This window comes from Rattus norvegicus, chromosome 17, assembly GCF_021556685.1.
Source record: "Rattus norvegicus strain SHRSP/BbbUtx chromosome 17, alternate assembly SHRSP_T2T, whole genome shotgun sequence".
NCBI classification, from domain to species: Eukaryota; Metazoa; Chordata; class Mammalia; order Rodentia; family Muridae; genus Rattus; species Rattus norvegicus.
Genome location: NC_141550.1, coordinates 290267 through 310078, shown reverse-complemented (window position 1 = coordinate 310078; position 19812 = coordinate 290267). Strand labels below are relative to the sequence as shown.

The 19812-nt window shown below is 38.5% G+C and overlaps 1 protein-coding gene across 2 annotated transcripts in view; it reads right to left on the bottom strand.

Moving 5' to 3' along the window:
* The window catches only part of Cntnap3 (contactin associated protein family member 3), a 184336-nt gene extending 169056 nt beyond the window's left edge, over window positions 1-15280 (bottom strand). The window contains exons 1-2 of one of the 2 annotated variants that reach the window (XM_087589929.1): window positions 15043-15280; window positions 2949-3059 (exon numbers count right to left, since the gene is read on the bottom strand). In XM_087589929.1, coding sequence (XP_087446055.1) covers window positions 2949-3059; window positions 15043-15139 — 208 coding nt within the window. In that variant the 5' untranslated portion in view covers window positions 15140-15280. 2 annotated transcript variants of the gene reach the window in all.
* Between the last annotated feature and the right edge of the window lie 4532 nt (window positions 15281-19812).

Below are 19812 nucleotides of genomic sequence, written 5' to 3'. Positions count from 1 at the left end.
TGTCCTCTGATCTCCACGTAAGTGTCACTATATGTAAGTGTCCATACTCACACACATATTACACAATGGTGATCATGATCGTGATAATGACAATACTAACAATAAAGGTTTGAAATAAGATATGCAACATACTAGCTGGTTTTGCGTGTCAACTTGACACAAGCCAGAGTCATTAAAGAGGAAGGAGCATCAGTTGAGGGAATTCCTCCATGAGATCCAGATGTAAGGCATCTTTTCAATTAGTGATCAGTGGGGGCTGGCCCAGCATACTGCGGATGTGCCATCCCTCGGCTAGTAGTTCTGGATTCTACTTAAAAGTGGACTAAACAAACCATGAAAAGCAAGCCAGTAAGCAGCATCCCTCCATGGTCTCTACATCAGTTCCTGCCTCTCAGTTCCAGCCCTATTTTAATTCCCGTCCTGACTTCCTCCAATGATGGATTATGATCTGAAGTGTAAGCCAAAGAAACCCCTTCTTCCCCCAACTTGCTTTTTGGTCACGGTGTTTTGTTGCAGTAATAGAAATCTTAACTAAGACATGTGTCTTATTATTACTAAAATATTAAATTTTAAGTTATATTAAACTATGAAAACATGAAAAAGACATTTAAATAACTGCCTTCTAATCTATCCAAAGATCATTTTCACAAGTAGAAAGTATAACAGATGTGTTTCTAATCATGGCAATTAAACACCTACAACTTAAGGGAGGAAAGATAAACCTTTTTCCCCACAGACTCATGGCTTAAAAGACATGGCAATGGAGTAGCTCTGTCCACGTTGGCACTTGGAGAGTGAGAGGCACTTTTTGCTCACCTTTCTGCCATGGAGCATGAAGTAATGGCCCTGGCAGGTACTAAAGTTAGGCTATAAACACCTCACACACAACTGCTATGAATGCAGAAATTTTACAACTTCTCAAAACAATGTCACCAGACGGGGACTAAATATTGAATCACATGAACACGTAGAGAATAGCTCACATTCAGGTCTTAACAGAAAGCAGCTTTCAATTCTGTTCATTACTTAGGAAATTTTTGATGAAGAAATTGGGTCTTCCGCACAAAAAGAGAATAGGTAAAATGAATTTATGGGTATGTTAACTTGTGTGGCCTATATGGTATTCATCTAACAAAGTAAAAACTACTTTCTTAGTATCCAAGGTGCATGAAGAAAGTTACTTAAAATGTATAGATGTTGGTCCCTTAAAATGTGCCAACAAAAATTCATTCATAAGTCAACATTCTCATTCTTCACCCTGGAGTTTTAGTAACAGCCACAGATGCTGTCATGGTACCTTCCACGACATGGGGACAGAATATGGGGCTATATAACTCATAGTCTGATGGTTATATGTTTTCAGTCTGGTATTCTAAACTCTACAATATGTATGCTCCACTGGAGAACTGGTTTCACGACTGTGACATAAGGACATTTATTTATTGGTTTTATTATTTATGATCAGAATAATGTTCAGTGATTCTTCTGAAGATCATTGTAAATCTAATAATGGTTAATTAAACTCTAGTGATAATCTACAACCTCCAATATATCACTCCAAGATTGAACATCTTTTGCTGAATATCACAGGATAAGTTAACATAATAGAGGGAACAATATCAAAACCAATTAAAAATGACAACAATGAACTGTCATGAGCTTTGTTGATGGCTAGCGAAAGTAATAAAAGTAGTAAAGTAGGCCTATTCCTTCATTTACATGAAAGTAAATTTTATTAAGATTGATATCATGCTTTAGTGTTGTATAAGCAGCAAGAATTTGAACAAGAATAAGAATAAAAACATTCCCTGTGATAGAGAATCCTCACGGCCTTGAGCTGAACTTTAATACAAAATTTGATTTGACATCAGGAAGTGCTATGGCTATAGGGAGCTCAAGGGATTTACTCAAATAATCTTCATACTAACTTTTGCCAGGATTGTACATTGTCAATGTCAAAGTTCACTTTTTATACAGTGTGTTATCCTTTTACTACTGTAACACAATAATAAGACAATTGACTTAAGAAGAGAAAAAACTTATGTTACCTCACACTTTAGAAATCTCAGTCTATGGTTGGTTGGCCCAATTAGCTTTTTGGTCATGGAAAAGACACAATTCATTATGAGACTATCAGGTGGGGAAATCCTTCATCTCATAGTAGCCAGGAAGTAGTGAGAGACATTTAAGCAATGCTTTCATTATTTAACGTTTTTTTCTGTGAGGCCCTACTCCTTAATTTATGCAATGGTGCAATAGGTTGGTAATAAACCTTTTTAACAAAGGGGTCCCTAGAGGACACTTATCCAGACCACAGCATACAGCAAGTTAACATTTGATTTCCTACACTTGAATCTAAACATATGTAAAAGAAAACACACTCCTTGTGAGATGGGCTTACAAATACAACTACAAGGTCTACCATGGGGTATGAATAAAACATTATATGCTTATTCCTTTTGGTGTAGGCTGAAACGAATCGATCCATGATGAGAAACTGACAATTGTAGTTAAAATATAATAACTTGTTTTTAAAAGTTCCTATTCCAACTTTCTTGTTCAAATAAAATTAATTAAATAATCTGGAGGTTAAACACACAAGAAATGTATATTTAAAGTAGGAGAAAAAGAATAAAGCAAACTTAAGACAAGCAAAAGAACTGGCGATGCTGAAACCTTCAGTAAAGACTTAAGTGTTGAAAGATTAAAATGATCAAATGCTTGCAGTCAGGATGGAGGTTCTTCAAAAGGAGGAGTAGCCAGACCAGGGGACCCACAGGGATCAATTTCTCATGCCAAATTAACCCTCAAACTTTCTAGTGTGAAGAAATGTGCTTATTTGGAATTTTATTTCCTTCTATGAAGTGTCAATTAATTATGTTTATTTTATTAGATGGAAATCCAAAAGAATTCACCAAGGATCAATATGAAGCAGGAATCACACTCACCATCTCTTCGATTTAGTCGCGCAAAGCCAGGGCCATGGCTGCTGGACAGCTGTGAGGAACTGCTGAAGGATAACTGGGGCAAAGAGGAAGCCAATGGAGCGTCACAATCGTCTGCAGGGGAAAGCACGAGACTTTATTAACCCAGAGGCTACAGCTTAGGAGCATCATAGCTTTAAAAGGTAGCGTGCACGCTGGAGAGATGGCTCAGTCAGTAAATGGCTTGCTGAAAAAGTATGAGAAAGACACGAGTTCATATCCTAAGCATCCATGTAAAAGCCAGATGTGTCAAGACATGCCTGTAATCCCAGCGCTCAGGAAACAGAAACAGAACTGTACCTGTGGATTGATGGGAAAAGGGTACTGATCTATCTGTGGGCTACAAGGTTAGTGAGAAATCCTGTCTCAAAAAAATAAGATGTTATAGCTGCCAAAAAACCCACTACACACATGAACACATACATATACCACACATTCATGCATGTGAACACACATTTGTAAACAGGGTGACCATCACTCTTTCAGTGTTCTAAGTTTTTAATATCTGTGTTCTATTATTCTTTAGAGTGAAATTACTAATGAAGTATTTGTTATTTAAAACAGATACAACCCTGTCAGCTTTAACCAATGTATACAGTTAATCTTTATCTTAATGTAAAGAAAAATCAGATTCACCATACATTAGCATCAAAATTTCCTCATGGTCTACATGTTCTTCCTGACTCAACAAGATTTATGAATATATCAGTAACATGAGACTACTTTAAACTAAATGTGATGTGTGGGGGTTTTCAGGTATGCATAGGGTGACCCTATAGCAAAATGAGAGAGTCTGTGTTCAAATCAGACTTCCCACCATCCACAGGCCAGGACTCATCCAAGGCACTGTCTGGTGGAAAGCTAGAAAGCCTTGCTCTGGAGACCTCTGCAGAGGCAGTACCTAGGGACACGTACAGTCTCTGGGGGACACTTGCTGTTATGATTAACAGGTTTTTCCTTTTTGTCTGGTATCTCTATCTTCCTAGGGTGGCCCTGCTTTTCAGTCTAGGCACCTCTTACATATCACTCTTGTATTGAGATAATCTTCGTTAGCTCATGTTGTGCTTTTGGAAAAATTGCTTTGTTGGTGTGATGATCTGTATATGCATGGCTCGAGGCATGGCACTATTTGGAGGTGTGGCTTTGTTGGAATAGGTGTGTCACCGTGGGCTCCGGCTTTAATACCCTTGTCCTAGCTGCCTGGAAGTGAGTATTCTGCTAGCAGCCTTCAGATGAAGATGTAGAACTCTCGGCTCTTCCTGCACCATGCCTGCCTGGATGCTGCTATGTTCTTACCATGATGATCCTGAACTGAACCTCTGAACCTGTAAGCCAGCACCAATTAAATGTTGTCTTTTATAAGACTTGCCTTGGCCATGGTTTCTGCTCACAGCAGTAAAACCCTAAGTAAGACAATTGGTTAAAGGGTATCTAAGATGTATCATATTTATCTATAAATATCTATCTATGTAGGTCCTCAGCCCCCTCCCCGACATGCTTGTGAGGTTTACATGCTTCAAATTGGAAGAAGAGCTGGAACTGTTTCTCTGTGGGAAACGTTTTCTATCTGTACTTTGGTTAATACAAAACTAAGAAGAGAGTCAGGTTCTAAGCTAATAAGCAGTCTGCCTGAAGTTAGTGTTGGCGTCACTGGAGAAGGAAGCCAATGTGAAAGGAAAAAAGCCAGATACCGGTGGTATAATCTAATAGCCTTCCAGCTTTCGTGAATCAAGGAGCTTGACACCCCTTCTTCTTCGAGCCTGTCTAAGCGTTCATTGCCAATACTTGAAAGGCATCCAGTGGATACACTGCCCTTCGTCTTTAACTCATGCTTTCTGTCCTCAGCCCATGAATTACCAAGAATTATTGCTCTTGTATAAGCAGTAGTCTTACCATGATTACACCAATATCCTACCCAGGTCTTTAGGTTAACTATGTAACTAATTATTTTTAACAGAATATTTTATTAATTCCTTTAGAATTTCTCAGATGTATATAATGTAATTTGACCATATTCATTCCCATTCTTTGCTGTAATTCTTTCCAAGTCCATTCCACCCCCTCCTATGTCCTCTTTTAATTTTTTTGTAACTCACTGAGTTAAAATTGTTATATGCATCTGGAGTGCAGTTGATTGACAAGGGACCAAACCCTTAAAGAATACTTACTTTCCCTCCCCCAATAGACATCAACTACTAATAGTTTTTCATCTAAGGATAGAGATCCTGAGTCTCTTTCTCCATCTCTCTGTGTTGGAAGATTGACTGGCTGACTTTTTCTTAAGAAGGTCTTACACAGGCAGTCACAGGTGCTATGAGTTTGTGAGTACAGGAATCCTGTCATGTTCAGAAGATAGTGTTTCACTCCTTCTTCCCCAACCTCTGGCTCTTGACTATCTTTGCGCTGCCTCTTTCTTGATTACCTAAGCCTTGGTAACTAATTTTTACAGCTTCTATTTATTACTGAGCGTTCCCCCAAACCACTTTACAAAGCACCATAGTAGAAATCATTTTAAAATACAGCATTGCACAGACCACACAAATAAGAGTCTTAAACATTTCAAATGAACCTTTATTGAATGTGTTCTGAAGGTTAAATGTGATGTCTCAGCCCTCATTTCCTTCCTCTGTTTGGTTCTTGTTCGCCACCACTACATTACAGTTGGATCCTGCATTTCCCAGATGAACTCCCTTCTTTAATCAGAGTGGCGTAATTGCCATTTACTGAATGCAAGTGCCCAAGCCAATTAACACTAGTCATCCAATGTCACTGAAACCTTGTGTTAGAGTGCTTCTACCCATGCTATTTATTCCTCAATTCTTGTAGAGAGAATCTCTTATAAGCTCCACCTGTCAATGAAAAGCTAATGACCAATGAGCTAAGGCAGGAAAATGGTCAATGAGCTAAGGCAGGATATAGGAGGTGGGATATCCTACAGTAATAGAGAGAATTATGGGAAATAGCAATAAGGGAGATTCACCCAGAATACTGAGGAGACACATAAGAAGACAAGGAGAAGAAAATAGCCATGTAGCTGAACTCAGGTTAGAATAAAAGGGTAATTGAGTTATGAGCTAGTCAGAGAACAAGCCAAAGCTCATAGCCACACAATTATTAATAAATAAAAAGTCTCAGAGTTGCTATTTAAGGGAACAAAGAGCCTGTGTGTTAAGGATCAAGGCTACATTATGTTATAATGCCTGGGTTCACCCTGCTCTTTATTCCTCAACACTTGTTACTCTAGGGCTCAAATTCAGCTCTGCCCTGAAGCCATTAGGATGCAAACAGATGCAAGGTTTAAAAGGTACATTAGGCTTAAAATGAAGTCAGGAACACTAAGACAGAAAAGTAAGAGGACTAGCTGCTGAGTATGAAATAGCCAAGCTAACCAGAGAAGAGGAAGGACAGGGCTCTAAGAAAACAAGGCCAGTCTCCCCAGTCTCTCACTGGCTGCTCCTTGTTTGGACCAGGAGGATATACACATAAAAGCATGTGAATTCCCACTGGCTTAGCCCATGAAATACCCAAATAATTAATCAATGTCAGTAGAAACTCTTTTGTTCTTTCTACTTTTTCTACCATAAATCATAAAAAAAGATTCTAGTCATTTAGCTAAATGACAACCCTCTCCTGAGACCCTTCCAAGAAGAATTAATTTCTCTTTACAGTAATCCTCTTTCTTTAAGCTTTCTCCCTGACTTAAGCCCTCTTTTAACTTCACCCTTCACTGTCTATAAAATTAGTCTTCAGATTCCCAAAACAAAGAACCTGTAGGCACTGTCTCAGTGAAAACTTTGGTGATGGTAAATGCCAGGCACCACAGCCTCCAAATTAAATACTGGAGACAAGAAAGTCTTTAATACATTTAAGGACCCAACACTCATCCATGTACACACGCTAAAATGTAGAAGTATGTTTCACACAAAATGAGTGATGCCTTGAAAAATAGAAGAAACACCTCATTCTCATTCCCAGGGAGCCAATAAAGCAACGGGTGGGAAGGAACAGATGAAAAATGACGTTCCTCCTGAAGGGAACTTGCTGTGGTAACTGGTAGCTCTGAGGTAAGGAAAAAAGATGATGGCGATTTATTCCCTAGACCATAACAGGAAATCCCTGGGACTTACATGTGAAAGTTTGAGACGCTTAGAAGACATGTGGAAAAATGTGGATATTCTACAAATTTCTGGGGAAGACAAAAGGGAGTGTCAGCAATTACAGTCTGTCTCTCTTTCATTTCAAACAGTGTTTGAATTCTTGAAGCATATGTATACTAACATATCATCTGCAAATAGTGATGCTTTGACTTCTTCCCTTCCAATTTATATCTCCTTGATCTCCTTAAGTCATCTTATTGCTCTAGCTAGAACTTCAAGTACTATATTAACTAGGGACAGAGGAGAGAGAGAGAGAGAGAGAGAGAGAGAGAGAGAGAGAGAGAGAGAGAGAGAGAGAAGGATGAAGGATAGCTTTGTACTATTTTGGATTTGGTAGAACTGGTTTGAGTTTCTCTTAATTTAATTTGATGTTAGCTAAGGGCTTACTATAAATTGCCTTTATTTTGTTTAGATATGTCCCTTGAATCCCTGGTCTTTACAAAAGTTTTGTGATGAAGAAGTGTTGGATTTTGTCAAAGGCTTTTCCGGCATGATAATTATGTGTTTTAGTTTTCTTTCTTTCAGTTCGTTTATATGGTGGATTACATTGACTGATTTGTTTTTTTTTTTAATTTTCCTTCTTAAACATTTTTATTAATTATTTTATTTATTTACATCCAAAATGTTGCCCCCCCTCCTGATTCCCCCTCACAGAATTCTTCCCCCATCCTCCTCCCCTTCACCTCTGAGAGGGTACCCCATGGCATCCCCCTTCTTTGGGGCATCAAGTCCCTACAGGATTAGATGCATCCTCTCCCACTGAGACCAAACAAGACAGTTCTATGCTACATATGTGCCAGGGCTTCAGACCAGCTCAGGTATGCTCTTTGGTTGGTGGCTCAGTCTCTGAGAGCTTCCAGGGGTCTGGGTTAGTTGATGCTGTTGGTTGCCATCCCCCTCAGTTCCTTAAATCCTTCCTCTAACTCTATAGGGGTCTCCGACCTCAGGCCAATGCTTGGTTGTGAGTATCTGCATCTGTCTCAATCCACTGCTGGTACAGCCTCTCAGAGGACAGCTATGCTAGGCTTCAATCACGCATGTGCTTTTGGGTCTGGGTTACTTCACTCAGGATGATCTTTTTTAGTTCCGCCCATTTACCTGCAAAATTCATAGCAGGGTTTTATCTGCAAGGAAATTGGATGAAACGTATGGCAGTAGACTCAGCCCTGCTATTGAATGGGAGAGTTGCTTGCCTCTTCTCAGGATAGCATCAGCTGTGATGCTTGAAACAGCAAATGTCCTTTACTACATAAATCGTTTGATATTATATAGGCAATAGCTCCTCACTATTTCCTATATCATGTCATAATTATATCCACAAAGCAGATCATTTCACAGACAAGTCTGTTGTCAAGTGTGTAAAAAAAAAATTCTCTGCTGACTTTTCCTAATTAGAAGCTAAACACTTAGCCTGTCAGTTTTCTAAGTACCAGTAAAGGACTCCTGGTCAAAAAGAAAAGGACCTTATTTATCACAGCAAAGCAAACACCATGGGCATCAGTTTGTCTACATGAATTCTGTTGCATCTAAATCCCCGGGGGATAGCAGATAGACATGCATGGACATCTGTACACACAGATAGGGTGGGAATTCTGGATTCTTTTGTAAAAATACAGAAACATTATAAGGATATGTTTTCATTTTAATTCCCGGTATGGGGATATGAGGCTGCTTTTGTCCACAGTTGACTGTGATTTGCTTCATACTCTATCAGAGGAGTAGTTTTGCCAGCTGTGGGTAGTTTCTGCAATTATGAGATGTTCGGAATTCTGGAAACTTTTCAGAGGGTACATAAATGCTAGAGTACAGATAGGCATGGTTGATGGTTGGTGTCATTCAGGTGACTTAGTGGTGGTCTGTTAAAGTAGTCCCACCCAAAGAAGAAACAACAAGAAAAAATTAGACATCCTGTCGGTAAAGATCAAACTTGCCCCAAGGAACTTGAGGCCCCGAATACCCTAATCAGCAGTAAGTAGTCTGATGATAATGTCACCCCCTTTCAGATTCCTGACTTTATTCAGGGAGCTTTTTCCTTTCCCCTCTTTTCTTGTTTTCTCTCCCACAAAGTAGCTAATGTCAGCTACATACAGTGGGTTGCAATGATAGAAAGGAGCCCTGAGCGGAGGAAAATTTTTGTTTTTCTAAATCATCAAGAAGTACCACATGTCCTTTGCTGTGTGTTCTGCAAACCACCTTGAAAAGATGGTGCCTTAAAGACTTAAAAAGCATTTAGAGACCCCAAGAGAATGATTTACCAATGCACGTAATCAGTCTTTTTAACAAATTTTATTTCCAGTAGGAAACAAAAAGTGGTGTTTGTTCAGTATATTGATTATCACACTGAAATAAAATTTTAAGAGGCCGAGTTTTATTAATTAGTATCTTATGCTGACTTTTATGCATAAAAAATAGCAAATCACTATCACATTGTTGCTAGTATTATCTGAAAATCTATGTGGCGCTTTTATAGTTTCAGCATAATTTTACAAGATCATTTTAGGCTCCTAAAATTGTTAACAGACAATGAGAACAGAAGGAAGTTAATTGGTTAGTTTTCTTAGAGCTAAACAACATCTTTTTCTGTTGAAAACCTAAAACTTTTCCTAAGTTTTAGCAGTGTTTGCAATAATCTTAGGCTTTGCAATAAGCTGTGCTATAAAATTTCTGAAGCTCCAAGGCTCTCTTAATTAGCTGCAAACATTTTCCACGTGCAAAACAGTTCAAATTAGCACAAGAATCATATCCACACAGGAAAGAGACAGTTTTGTAATAGTACATAAATGTTTACTTTTCCATGTGATATTGTATTCTATACCTATCATATTAAAATATTTTAAAGTGTTAATTGTTAGGTAGATTCAATCACTCTCCATGTCATTATAAAGGTGAACATTAATACAGAAACAGAATCATTTTAGCCCTGTTCTAGGAAATTCTTCCTCATTTATTACCAGAAAATTCATTCTATCATGAAATTTTATAGCTGTTAATCCTCCATTCTTTAGAAATGTACATCCACTGAAATCCAGTTTAGACCATGGTCATAAGTAATGTCTTTCACACATTCTTTTTGTGTGCTATCATATCATAGTTAGCATATATAGTAAATCATTTTAGAAATGATCTTATGCTTTCTTTACTTTTCAAGTGGAAAAGAAATCATTTTATACAATGATAGAGCAAATTTGGCAGAAAGACAATGATATTATAATCTGTTTCCAAATACCATGCCTCACTCGTACAAGGAAGCTAGAAATGATGGATTTAAAAGTGTTTTTAGGTCACCCAATATGGATTCTGAGTGCCAAACTCAGGTCCTTTATAAGAGCAGAACACCCTCATAACCTCTGAGATATCTCTTTAGCACCAGATTTGTTGAATTTGATGATATTGAAGTAATTCTGCTGTATCATGATTCCTTTACATTTAGTCTTACGTGTTTTTAACCAAAGAAGCATACACTTTCAACAATGTCAAATCACACAGAAGGCAGAAACACTGTTCCCATATACCCATTACTCCTGAACACTTCAGTGAACATGTTCTACAACAAAGATATTATACTGAACCACAACCAACCATCATAGTCACGTTGGCTATAGTTCCAGTTTCGTTAGCTCCTGACAGCATCTTCACAGAAGAAGTGTCTCTAACCTGGCATCGTGCCCAGCATCTCCTTTCTGATGCATTCTTCACCTTCAGTCCAGAACGCCTTTCCTCACTCTACCTCTGACAATTGACTACATAGGCCACCACCAGGGGTACCACCTCATGTTCCTATCACTGCTGCAGGTGGGAACATTCCCTGAGTAGGAATTTTGGAATGTATAAAATGGAGAAAATGAACTGAGCACCAGCATTAATCGCTCTCTTTCCCTGATTGTGGTCATAATGGGACCATCTGCTTTGGGACCATGCTGTCTTCATTTCTTCTCTATGAGGATGTCTTAGGGTTTTACTGCTGAGAACAGATACCATGACCAAGGCAACTCTTATAAGGACAACATTCAATTGGGGCTGGATTACAGGTTCATAGGTTCAGTCAATTATCACCAAGGCAGGAACATGACATCATCCAGGCAGGCATGGTGCAGGCAGAGCTGAGAATTCTACATCTTCATTTGAAGGCAGCTAGCAGAATACTGATTTCAAGGCAGCTAGGACTAGCGTATTAAAGCCCATGCCAACAGTGACACACCCATTCCAACAAGGCCACACCTGTTCCAATCAGTCCATACCTCCAAATAGTGTCACTCCCTGGGCTAAGCACATACAAACCATCACAGAGAGATTACATCCATGAACTAGAAGGCAAAAAAACCCCACCCTTTCTCTCTTAAATTTATTTTGTCTGAACATTTTTCTATGGCAGGAAAAAAACTAAGACAAACATTTAATATTAACTAAGTTTATTAGTCATTAGCAAAATAACTTTAAGAATGATAGTATTAAAATGTCAAAATTTAAGCCTCCACTAAAATAATTACTCCTATACTACAGTGGGCAATTTTCCTGACATGAATCCTCATACCATGTCATAAATGAGTTTCTCTTTAAACAGGGTACTGTGGCTGGTCTGTCCTTCTTTTCCAAGAATGACATATGATATTGAGAAACAAAACTATTTAGGGGAAAAAAGAAACAATTTAGTTTAGCTAAGTAATGATTAAACCAAACCACTGAAAAGTTGCTCTGTCTCAAGCCACAAAACCATTCAAAAGACTTACAACACTTTCTACCACTCAGCATCTCTGTACAGTGCTCTCAAGTGTTTTGTTATACAATTTTAGCTTCGGCATGCAGAGCTGAATTCTTTTCATTTCTCTCTCTATGTTCTTTAGATAATTTATGGGCAATAAGTGACCTTTCATTGACTCTGAGGTATGAAGCGACTGAATAGGATGTCCTGGTATGAAGAGAGAAATGATACCAGCACAGAAATAGCCACAGCAAGGAGAGATGGATCCAGGATTTACTACAAATCCCTAGTAGCAAATGAAGGAATGAAGAATAAAGGGAAACACACATATAAAACACAAAATTCTAACTAAGAGCCTGTCTTTCAAGTTCCGTAAACAAATCTGCTTTCTGAAGAAAAGGGCGTGACTCACACAGTATTTTTCTCTTATCGGGAACTCTCATAAAGTGCAAAGGATGAAGTTTTCTCTAGGTGTTTCATCTTCAGAGAGATAGAGTGTGACACAAGAAAATTCAGAATAGGCATCAAACAACAACAACAACAACAACAACAACAACAACAACAAATAAGAAAAGAAAGAAAAGGACTCTTCAGATTGAAGATAAGACCAGTTCTCTATAGGCAATATCTTCCAAAGTTAAGTTTCCTCCCCTTAATTGTCAGTTCAACTAACATTTAAATAAAGTGCATAGAATCCTTAAAATGAGAAATGTTTGCATACTCTTCTCATGATTCCATTTCATGTCGTTAGCCCTGGAGTGCCCTAGTGGATGGTTCTGGAAAGCTAGGTGAATACAGTGTGAACAAGTCATGCTGTTTACACAGAAAAAGGTTTACAAATGCTTTTATTGGCTTTTTCCCCCCTTTTACTGGTACTCAAGATGGTCTCACATTTGTGTATTATATAGTTTAATCTGGAAGAATTATTCAGTCTAAAAGATAATTTAGAATAGATAAATACGTATTGAATATGGAATACTAAAAGTTGGTCAATCAAAAAGGAAAATCTCACATTAGCACTGAAGTTTTCAGTTTTACCCAGTGCCCATCTCAAATGCCTCCTACCCTTCCCAGAAGCTGTTGGTTTCTTCTTCTTCTTCTTCTTCTTCTTCTTCTTCTTCTTCTTCTTCTTCTTCTTCTTCTTCTTCTTCTTCTTCTTCTTCTTCTTCTCCTCCTCCTCTCCTCCTCCTCCTCCTCCTCCTCCTCTTCCTCCTCTTCCTCCTCCTTCTAAGATTTATTTATTTCTATGTATGTGAGTACACCATAGCTGTCTTCAGACACATGAGAAAAAGGCATTGGATCTCATCACAGATGGTTGTAAGCCACCATGTGGTTGCTGGGAATTGAACTCAGGACCTCTGGAAGAGCAGTCAGTACTCTTAACCGCTGAGCCATCTCTCCAGCCCTTCTGTTGACTTATTAATCCTCCAGTGGATTCTAAGCAAAGTATTGTCAGCAGGACCAACCCTGCAAGTGAGAAGCAATCTCAACTGTGGAACAAAACCGGATAAGGTGGTGCTAGGGCCTCCTTGCCTCTGTTCTCTTTTTCTCAAGCAAGTCAAGGCTTTTGAAGCTCTTTATCAAATAGTAGAAGTGATGTCTAGCACTTTATCGTTATGTGTTTTACTAGTTGACTATTATGGTCTTTTCCCCCTTACGAACACTTCATTCTTCTTCACAGGTCGTGTCATAGAACCCATAAAATTTGGTTCTAATTGCGTTTTATTAACAAAGCCTTCCTATGAAACAAAATTGAACTTTTAACTTTTTTGAAATTTATACAAAGGTGGGATAAATTTTGTAAATTAATAAGACCATTGAATGAGAAAGGCATGCGAATAGGTGTTTAATGCAGGGACTGTACTATCATATGCGGGCATTACCCCAGCTAGAGGATTCTGGGCATGAACTCTGGAGTATGGCAGACTTCAAAAAGGAGGTTGAGGTGAACCCTGAGGGCTGCCTCCAAGGGGTCCTGCCCTTCAGTGATCTGTATTTTTAAATATGACAACTAGTTTTTATTAGCTGATTCAATGAGATTTGGTCTAAAAGGAGTGAATTCTGAGAGTAGGAAAAGTATGAATAGTTCCAATCAGGTGGCGATGGTCTTAGTTAAACTAAATGGGTGGCAAAAACAAACCAAAAGTGATGAATCTGGGAAAGGGGCCAATAGGAAAGGGGTGGGTGGGGTGTGGGGTCATTGTTAGGATATCAGGTAAGGTCTCTGTGGGGAGAGGAGCCACAGTGCATTAAATGCATGCATGGGACTGTCAAAGAAAAAAAAACTTACTTTTAAAAAGTTGTTTTTAATTCAAGGAGGAATATATTTTTAAAATTCTAAACTCATAGCTGAATTAAATCAGTAGAATTTTAATTGAGGCATATTTTTACATTTTCATGAAAGATAAAAGTAAAAGTATTGGGTTTTTTTCTGGAATATCTGGAATATCATTATTCCACTAGAATACTGACCATTCTACAAATAAAAGCATACTAGATTTTTGCCAAACCAGAAACACAGTACTCAATGACAAAACTTTTAAATGTAAATGTTGGCATGTAGAGAATGACTAGCAAAGTTTTGTCTTTAAACAATAATTTTTACTATTAGAAACAAACTGTTCTGTGAAGGGAATACCCACACGGTTTTTTCCCTGAGCAATTTGAGCAGAGTGCCAAATTTGGCCTATAAAATTTAGGCTGGTCTATAGGTGCTCTGTCCCTGCAGTGTTTAAGAGTTAATTAGCATCTTAACCCTGAAGCTGCCATGGTCTGCAAAACTGTACACTGGTAGAAGATAAACGGATGCAGGATGATGTAATGCCTGCCAGTCATTTCTCCCATGGACTTAATTCCTGGAAATCGTTTCAATCCTCAAAGGGAATAAATGATAGTGTTAGCCAATTAATTCCTAATAACACTGTTCTTTCTGTTTTTATGAAATATTCACTCCCTTAATGGTTATTCAGAGATATAAATAAATTCAAATACACATTATGTATTTTAGACCCTCACAGAAGATGAAAGTCTATTGTAAATAAATTTTAGTTTTTCAGGTTGCAACTGAATAGGGTTTTATTTGAAAGGTTCTTTATTTTCCCCAGACCTACGCTCTGCTATTTGGGTCCAAATTAGACCAGGAATTAAATGCGAAGTTTTCCAGATAGCCTAGAGCAAGTTTTAAGCATTTTGCTGTACTTACGTGAATCTCCCGCTGCTACCAGGGGCAGGGTCTGAGCAGACAGCAGCAGCAGCAAAAGCAGCAACACATCCAGGAATGCTCCTTTGACCCAGGCCATGATCACTTTGGGCTCCCGGAAAATCTAAAGAGAGCAGCAGCCGCTTGGGTGGCCCCAGTGTCCTGCCTGGCTTCTGTCAGTCCTCACTGCTTGCCGGCTTTCCTCCCATAACTCATGGGCTGCCAGCCCCCCTCTGGCCACGCAGAAGCCAGAGCTTCTGCTCCAGCTGCACACACACACACTCCGGTTCCCGCGCTGCGTGTGTAGGGAACGCCACCTTGCGACGAGAGTCTCTCAGCTCCAGGCTATGTGGCTCCCTTCCTGTCCCAGAGGTTTAAGCCCTGGTTCTCCCAACTTAAGACCCCGAAGGTGGCAGATATCAAATGCTAGTCTGAGAGGAGATAGGAGCCTATGCCCACAGTCTTTGTAGCTCTCCTCAAGCTCATACATGCAGCTGCCTCTCTCACCTGGGTGTAGGCTCTGGGCTTTGAGAACCACCTGACTCATTTTGTGGACCCCCCACTGCCATACCAGGGCAGCTGTTTGCAAAGGCCAGGTGTTATCACCTTGGTGACCGACTGCAGGGAGTTGCATCTAGGGAAAACTCTGCCCTGTTTCATCTCAAAAATGATGGGCCAGAAAGCACTCTATAGATGGATGCATACGGAAGCTCACACACACTATCTGAAAGCTCAGGGGTCAGGGTGCTGGTAGGCAAGGGTGATGAGACTGAGTTGTCCTAATCAAAGACTGTCTTTAACAGGGTTTTTGTTTTGTTTAATGCCTAAGCACTGGCCCTTGTGCCTTCTTTCCATTAAGTTTAATCTTTGCCAACAATGCATTAAAACGTTATTAACCCAGATTTTTAAGAATCTCTTGAAGTTTTCACCTTGAGGCAGACACCTTACTATCTTCATCTTGGTATGGTCCTTCAATAAGGTAAACGGAATTGCAGATAAAGAAGTCTCAGCCCTGGGCAGTGGCTTGTAGTGGTTCAGACTCCTGTTTCCCTGGGAAGGGAAGGAAATCTTCTCTCCTCTAAATCCTAAATTCACAGGACAGGCTCCCAGTAATTGGAATCACAAGGTTCCACAAATGGGTTATCCTGGAGAATTAATAGCTGTATCTACTTTCTGTCTTAGGAAAACAGTTTTGAAAATACTCCCAAAAGACTTCCTTAAAGTTAATTTTAATGTCTCAATAATATAAGCAGTATCTTAAGCCACTCTTGGTTTATTGGTTTTACTAAGCTACTTTTTCACAAGAACTATGCAAGTCATTCCTCTTTCACTAAGGAAGGTTTCTGAAGATGAAGATTTTTCTAAAGAATTATTTATTTTACATATGTGAGTACACTGTCGCTGTCTTCAGACACACCAGAAGAGGGCATCGGATCCCATTGCAGATGCTTGTGATCAAACATGCGGTTGCTGGGAATTGAACTCAGAACCTCTGAAAGAGCAGTCCGGGCTCTTAACCACTGAGCCATCTCTCCAGCCCCAAGATGTAGATTCTGGATTGATTAATTGCCCTGAGAGAGAGAAATTAAGAAAACGGAACCCATTCCCTACACTGAACAAAAGTAAAACCACATGTTAATAGTTTCCGATTTTTGCTTACACAAATGTATGCAGCCTGCACTTTCAGTAATTCAGTGGAGTTTTGCTCCATATTTTACACTGCCATTCTGTTTTTTATGTCATCTCTTAGTGGTATGTGAAGTAGGTAGGACCAGGACCTCCAGAAATCTCTTTTTTTCCCCATAGTGAAAACCAAGATTTATAAAGATCAGTGTGTCTCGAGCTTCACAGTATAAGGAGATACGGAAGGAATCTTCCACAGTGAGGACATGGCCTGAGGGAAATATAGGTTCATAGTAAAAGAGGGGCTGAAGAGAAGGCTCAGAAGTTAAGAGCATTTACTGCTCTTGCACAAAACCTGGGTTTAGTTCCTAGCACACACATCAAGCAGTTGACAAATGTTTGCAACGCCAGGCCGAAGGGATCTGATGTCTTCTGCCCTCCTCTAGTAGCTGTACACACATAGTAAACGTAAAATTCACACAGGTATGCATGTGCGCACACACACGCACACACAGAAAATTGTATAAAATGTCATAAGACTTGAAAGTTATTAAGAGAGTTTACTCTGGCTTGGGTATTTCACTCCTTGAATGTTGGGCCCTGTGTTTCATCCTTTTAATAGGATTTCACTCACAAATTACTTTTTTATGGCATGATGATCTTGTAAATATTTACAGTTTGATTTTATTATATAAAGCTGCTTGTACATTATAACAAATACATTCATTTTTTAAAAAAATAAATTCTGGTCTGGAGATAATGTTGCTGGAAATGAAGAAACTGTTTCTAGAAGGGAAAGAATACAATATACTAAGTGTATCACAATGTATGTTAGAATTTATAATCCTTCAGTTTCAGTTCCAGACTCTTCAGTGTGGTCTTACAAGTGGCACTGGCCATCATTGTTTAAAGCAAGTCCTATGATTAAGCCTGATATTATGGGGTCAGAATACATAGACTTACTGTATACCTAAACCTTGATGTATGCATTGCAGAATCTTGCAGATCCTCTCATTTAGTCTTCCAGGCATTTGAATAAGAAAACACATACCTAAGAAGGGAAAGTTACTTTCTTGGTGTCATGTAATTGCACTGGATATTTTTCTGGTAAGGAATTTTCTCCAATAGGATTCATCTTTTTATTGCTATGAATGTATTACAGATGAAAAGACATGGTACAGTCCCGCTCGCTGTACCAAAGCAAGACAATCATTGCATTTTATCTATAAATTAAAATAAGTCCTCTTGGGGAATGCTTTCTGTCTACACCTGAGGAGAATGAATGTTTTCTGTCTATGCTAGATGTAGGGCTACATACACTGTGGAAGGAAATCTATAGATCACTCCCCACTTCTTTTCCCACAGAATCTTGTCCACCAATTTTCACAGCAGTAGGTTAATTAAAGAGTAAACTGAGCATGAAAAAAGATTAAAGTGGAATCCCTAAAAGTGTAGCCACTTTTGCCTGCCAATCCAGTGGCACTTTAATTCCCAAGACAGAATTCTACTCCAAAAAATGTGTTACATCTCCTAGAATTATCTTTTAGAGTATTTTTCTAAACAATGCGATGTGATTTTAATATAAATTTTCAAATGTACTATTGGATCAGTATAGGTACAAGACAGAAATCACTCAGATTATTTACAAATGAAGGAAATAAAGTCAAAGATCAGCTTCACGTTGTAACAGCAGCTGAGACGCTTAGAAAAACGTTTTGATTCAAGAGACTGTGACTGCTGTTGCCCAGGGCTCTGAGACCAAGCTTTCCTTCCATGTCTTTGAAATGAAAGTTAATTTTATTTTCTGAATATTTTGTGAGAATTATCTGAGAGTAGCTATGCAAAGTGCCAATGCCTATAAATAAGAGTTCAGTCCATTAGTCATGTTGCCATTAAATTAAAAGAAACATAAACCCCACAAATAACTTTTCAAAGATGGATAATACGCAATATAAAAGAAGATCTTGTCAAGAGGTGTCTTCCCATCACCTCTCCCCAATTAGATATACTTTTCTTTGTCTTGAAAGGATATCCCTAAACGCTATGTTTCCTAGGGGGATGCTTGTTAAATACTGGCTGTTCAGACTTCTTATGCTTCTAGAATTTCTTATAGCACTGTAGACCAGAGCTGTACTAGAACAGTTTCCATATAAATAATAAATAAGGTGCACACTTTGTGGTTCAAAGAGTCTGTGCCAATCCAATCATTCCCCTGATTGTCCAATGTGGATCTATAAAAGTTTAATATCCTGAAGTAAACACTTAAGCACACTTACTATTAAATGTACATTCCTAATCTAGTAGAAATACTACCTGTTTTGTTTCACAGGATTTGCCCTGACTAACTTCTTGTTTGTATCAACAAATTTTATATGGTGTCTGGTGATGTATGATGTGGCATTTTTACTAGAAAAGGAAGAGCCTCAGACTGCTTTCCAAAGGACAAGAAAATATGCTTTAAAGCTCAACACTCTCGAGTTTCACCTTAAATGAAATTTAATCCCATAAAGAGTCTTTTTTAGGGAAACTTGAAGAGTATTGCTGCTGAAGTCAAGACACCTGTCAGAAGCATCGTTTTGATCATTAGTAGGGCCATTCTGTACCCCCTTCAGATATAAATTGTTTAATTTCAATATGTTTTATTTCCTCTTCAAAATCATCCCTTTAACCTACCTTTCAATGTTAAGTCTACATAAGTGGCAAGGTTTTATTCACCCATAGGATATGATTCTGTGGGTAAATCTAAAGAAGCCATCTTCGTAATCTCTTGGGAAATGGTAGTGGAAGACGTTTATAAAAGTCTTCTGTAGACAGTGAATATAAATGGCTAGTGTGCACATAGGACTATGCTCATGCAACAATTCTATTGAAGAATTGTTATAATGGCAAATGGAGAGCTTCAAAGCACATGAGAAGAAACAGGTTTTTTTAAAACCTGATAATCAAATTTTAGTCGTATAAATATGACTAGAAATTGGAGATGTTTTATTCCCAAAATGTATATAGTCATTCTTGAAAAGTTTAAAGTAATCGAGTAAGAAAGAGAAGAACTAATGATCTTTTCAAAGCCATGAGAAAAGCATTAGATATTCCAATATGACTCATGATGCCTTATAATTAAAAATACAATTAAACAAAAAAAGGCCTCAG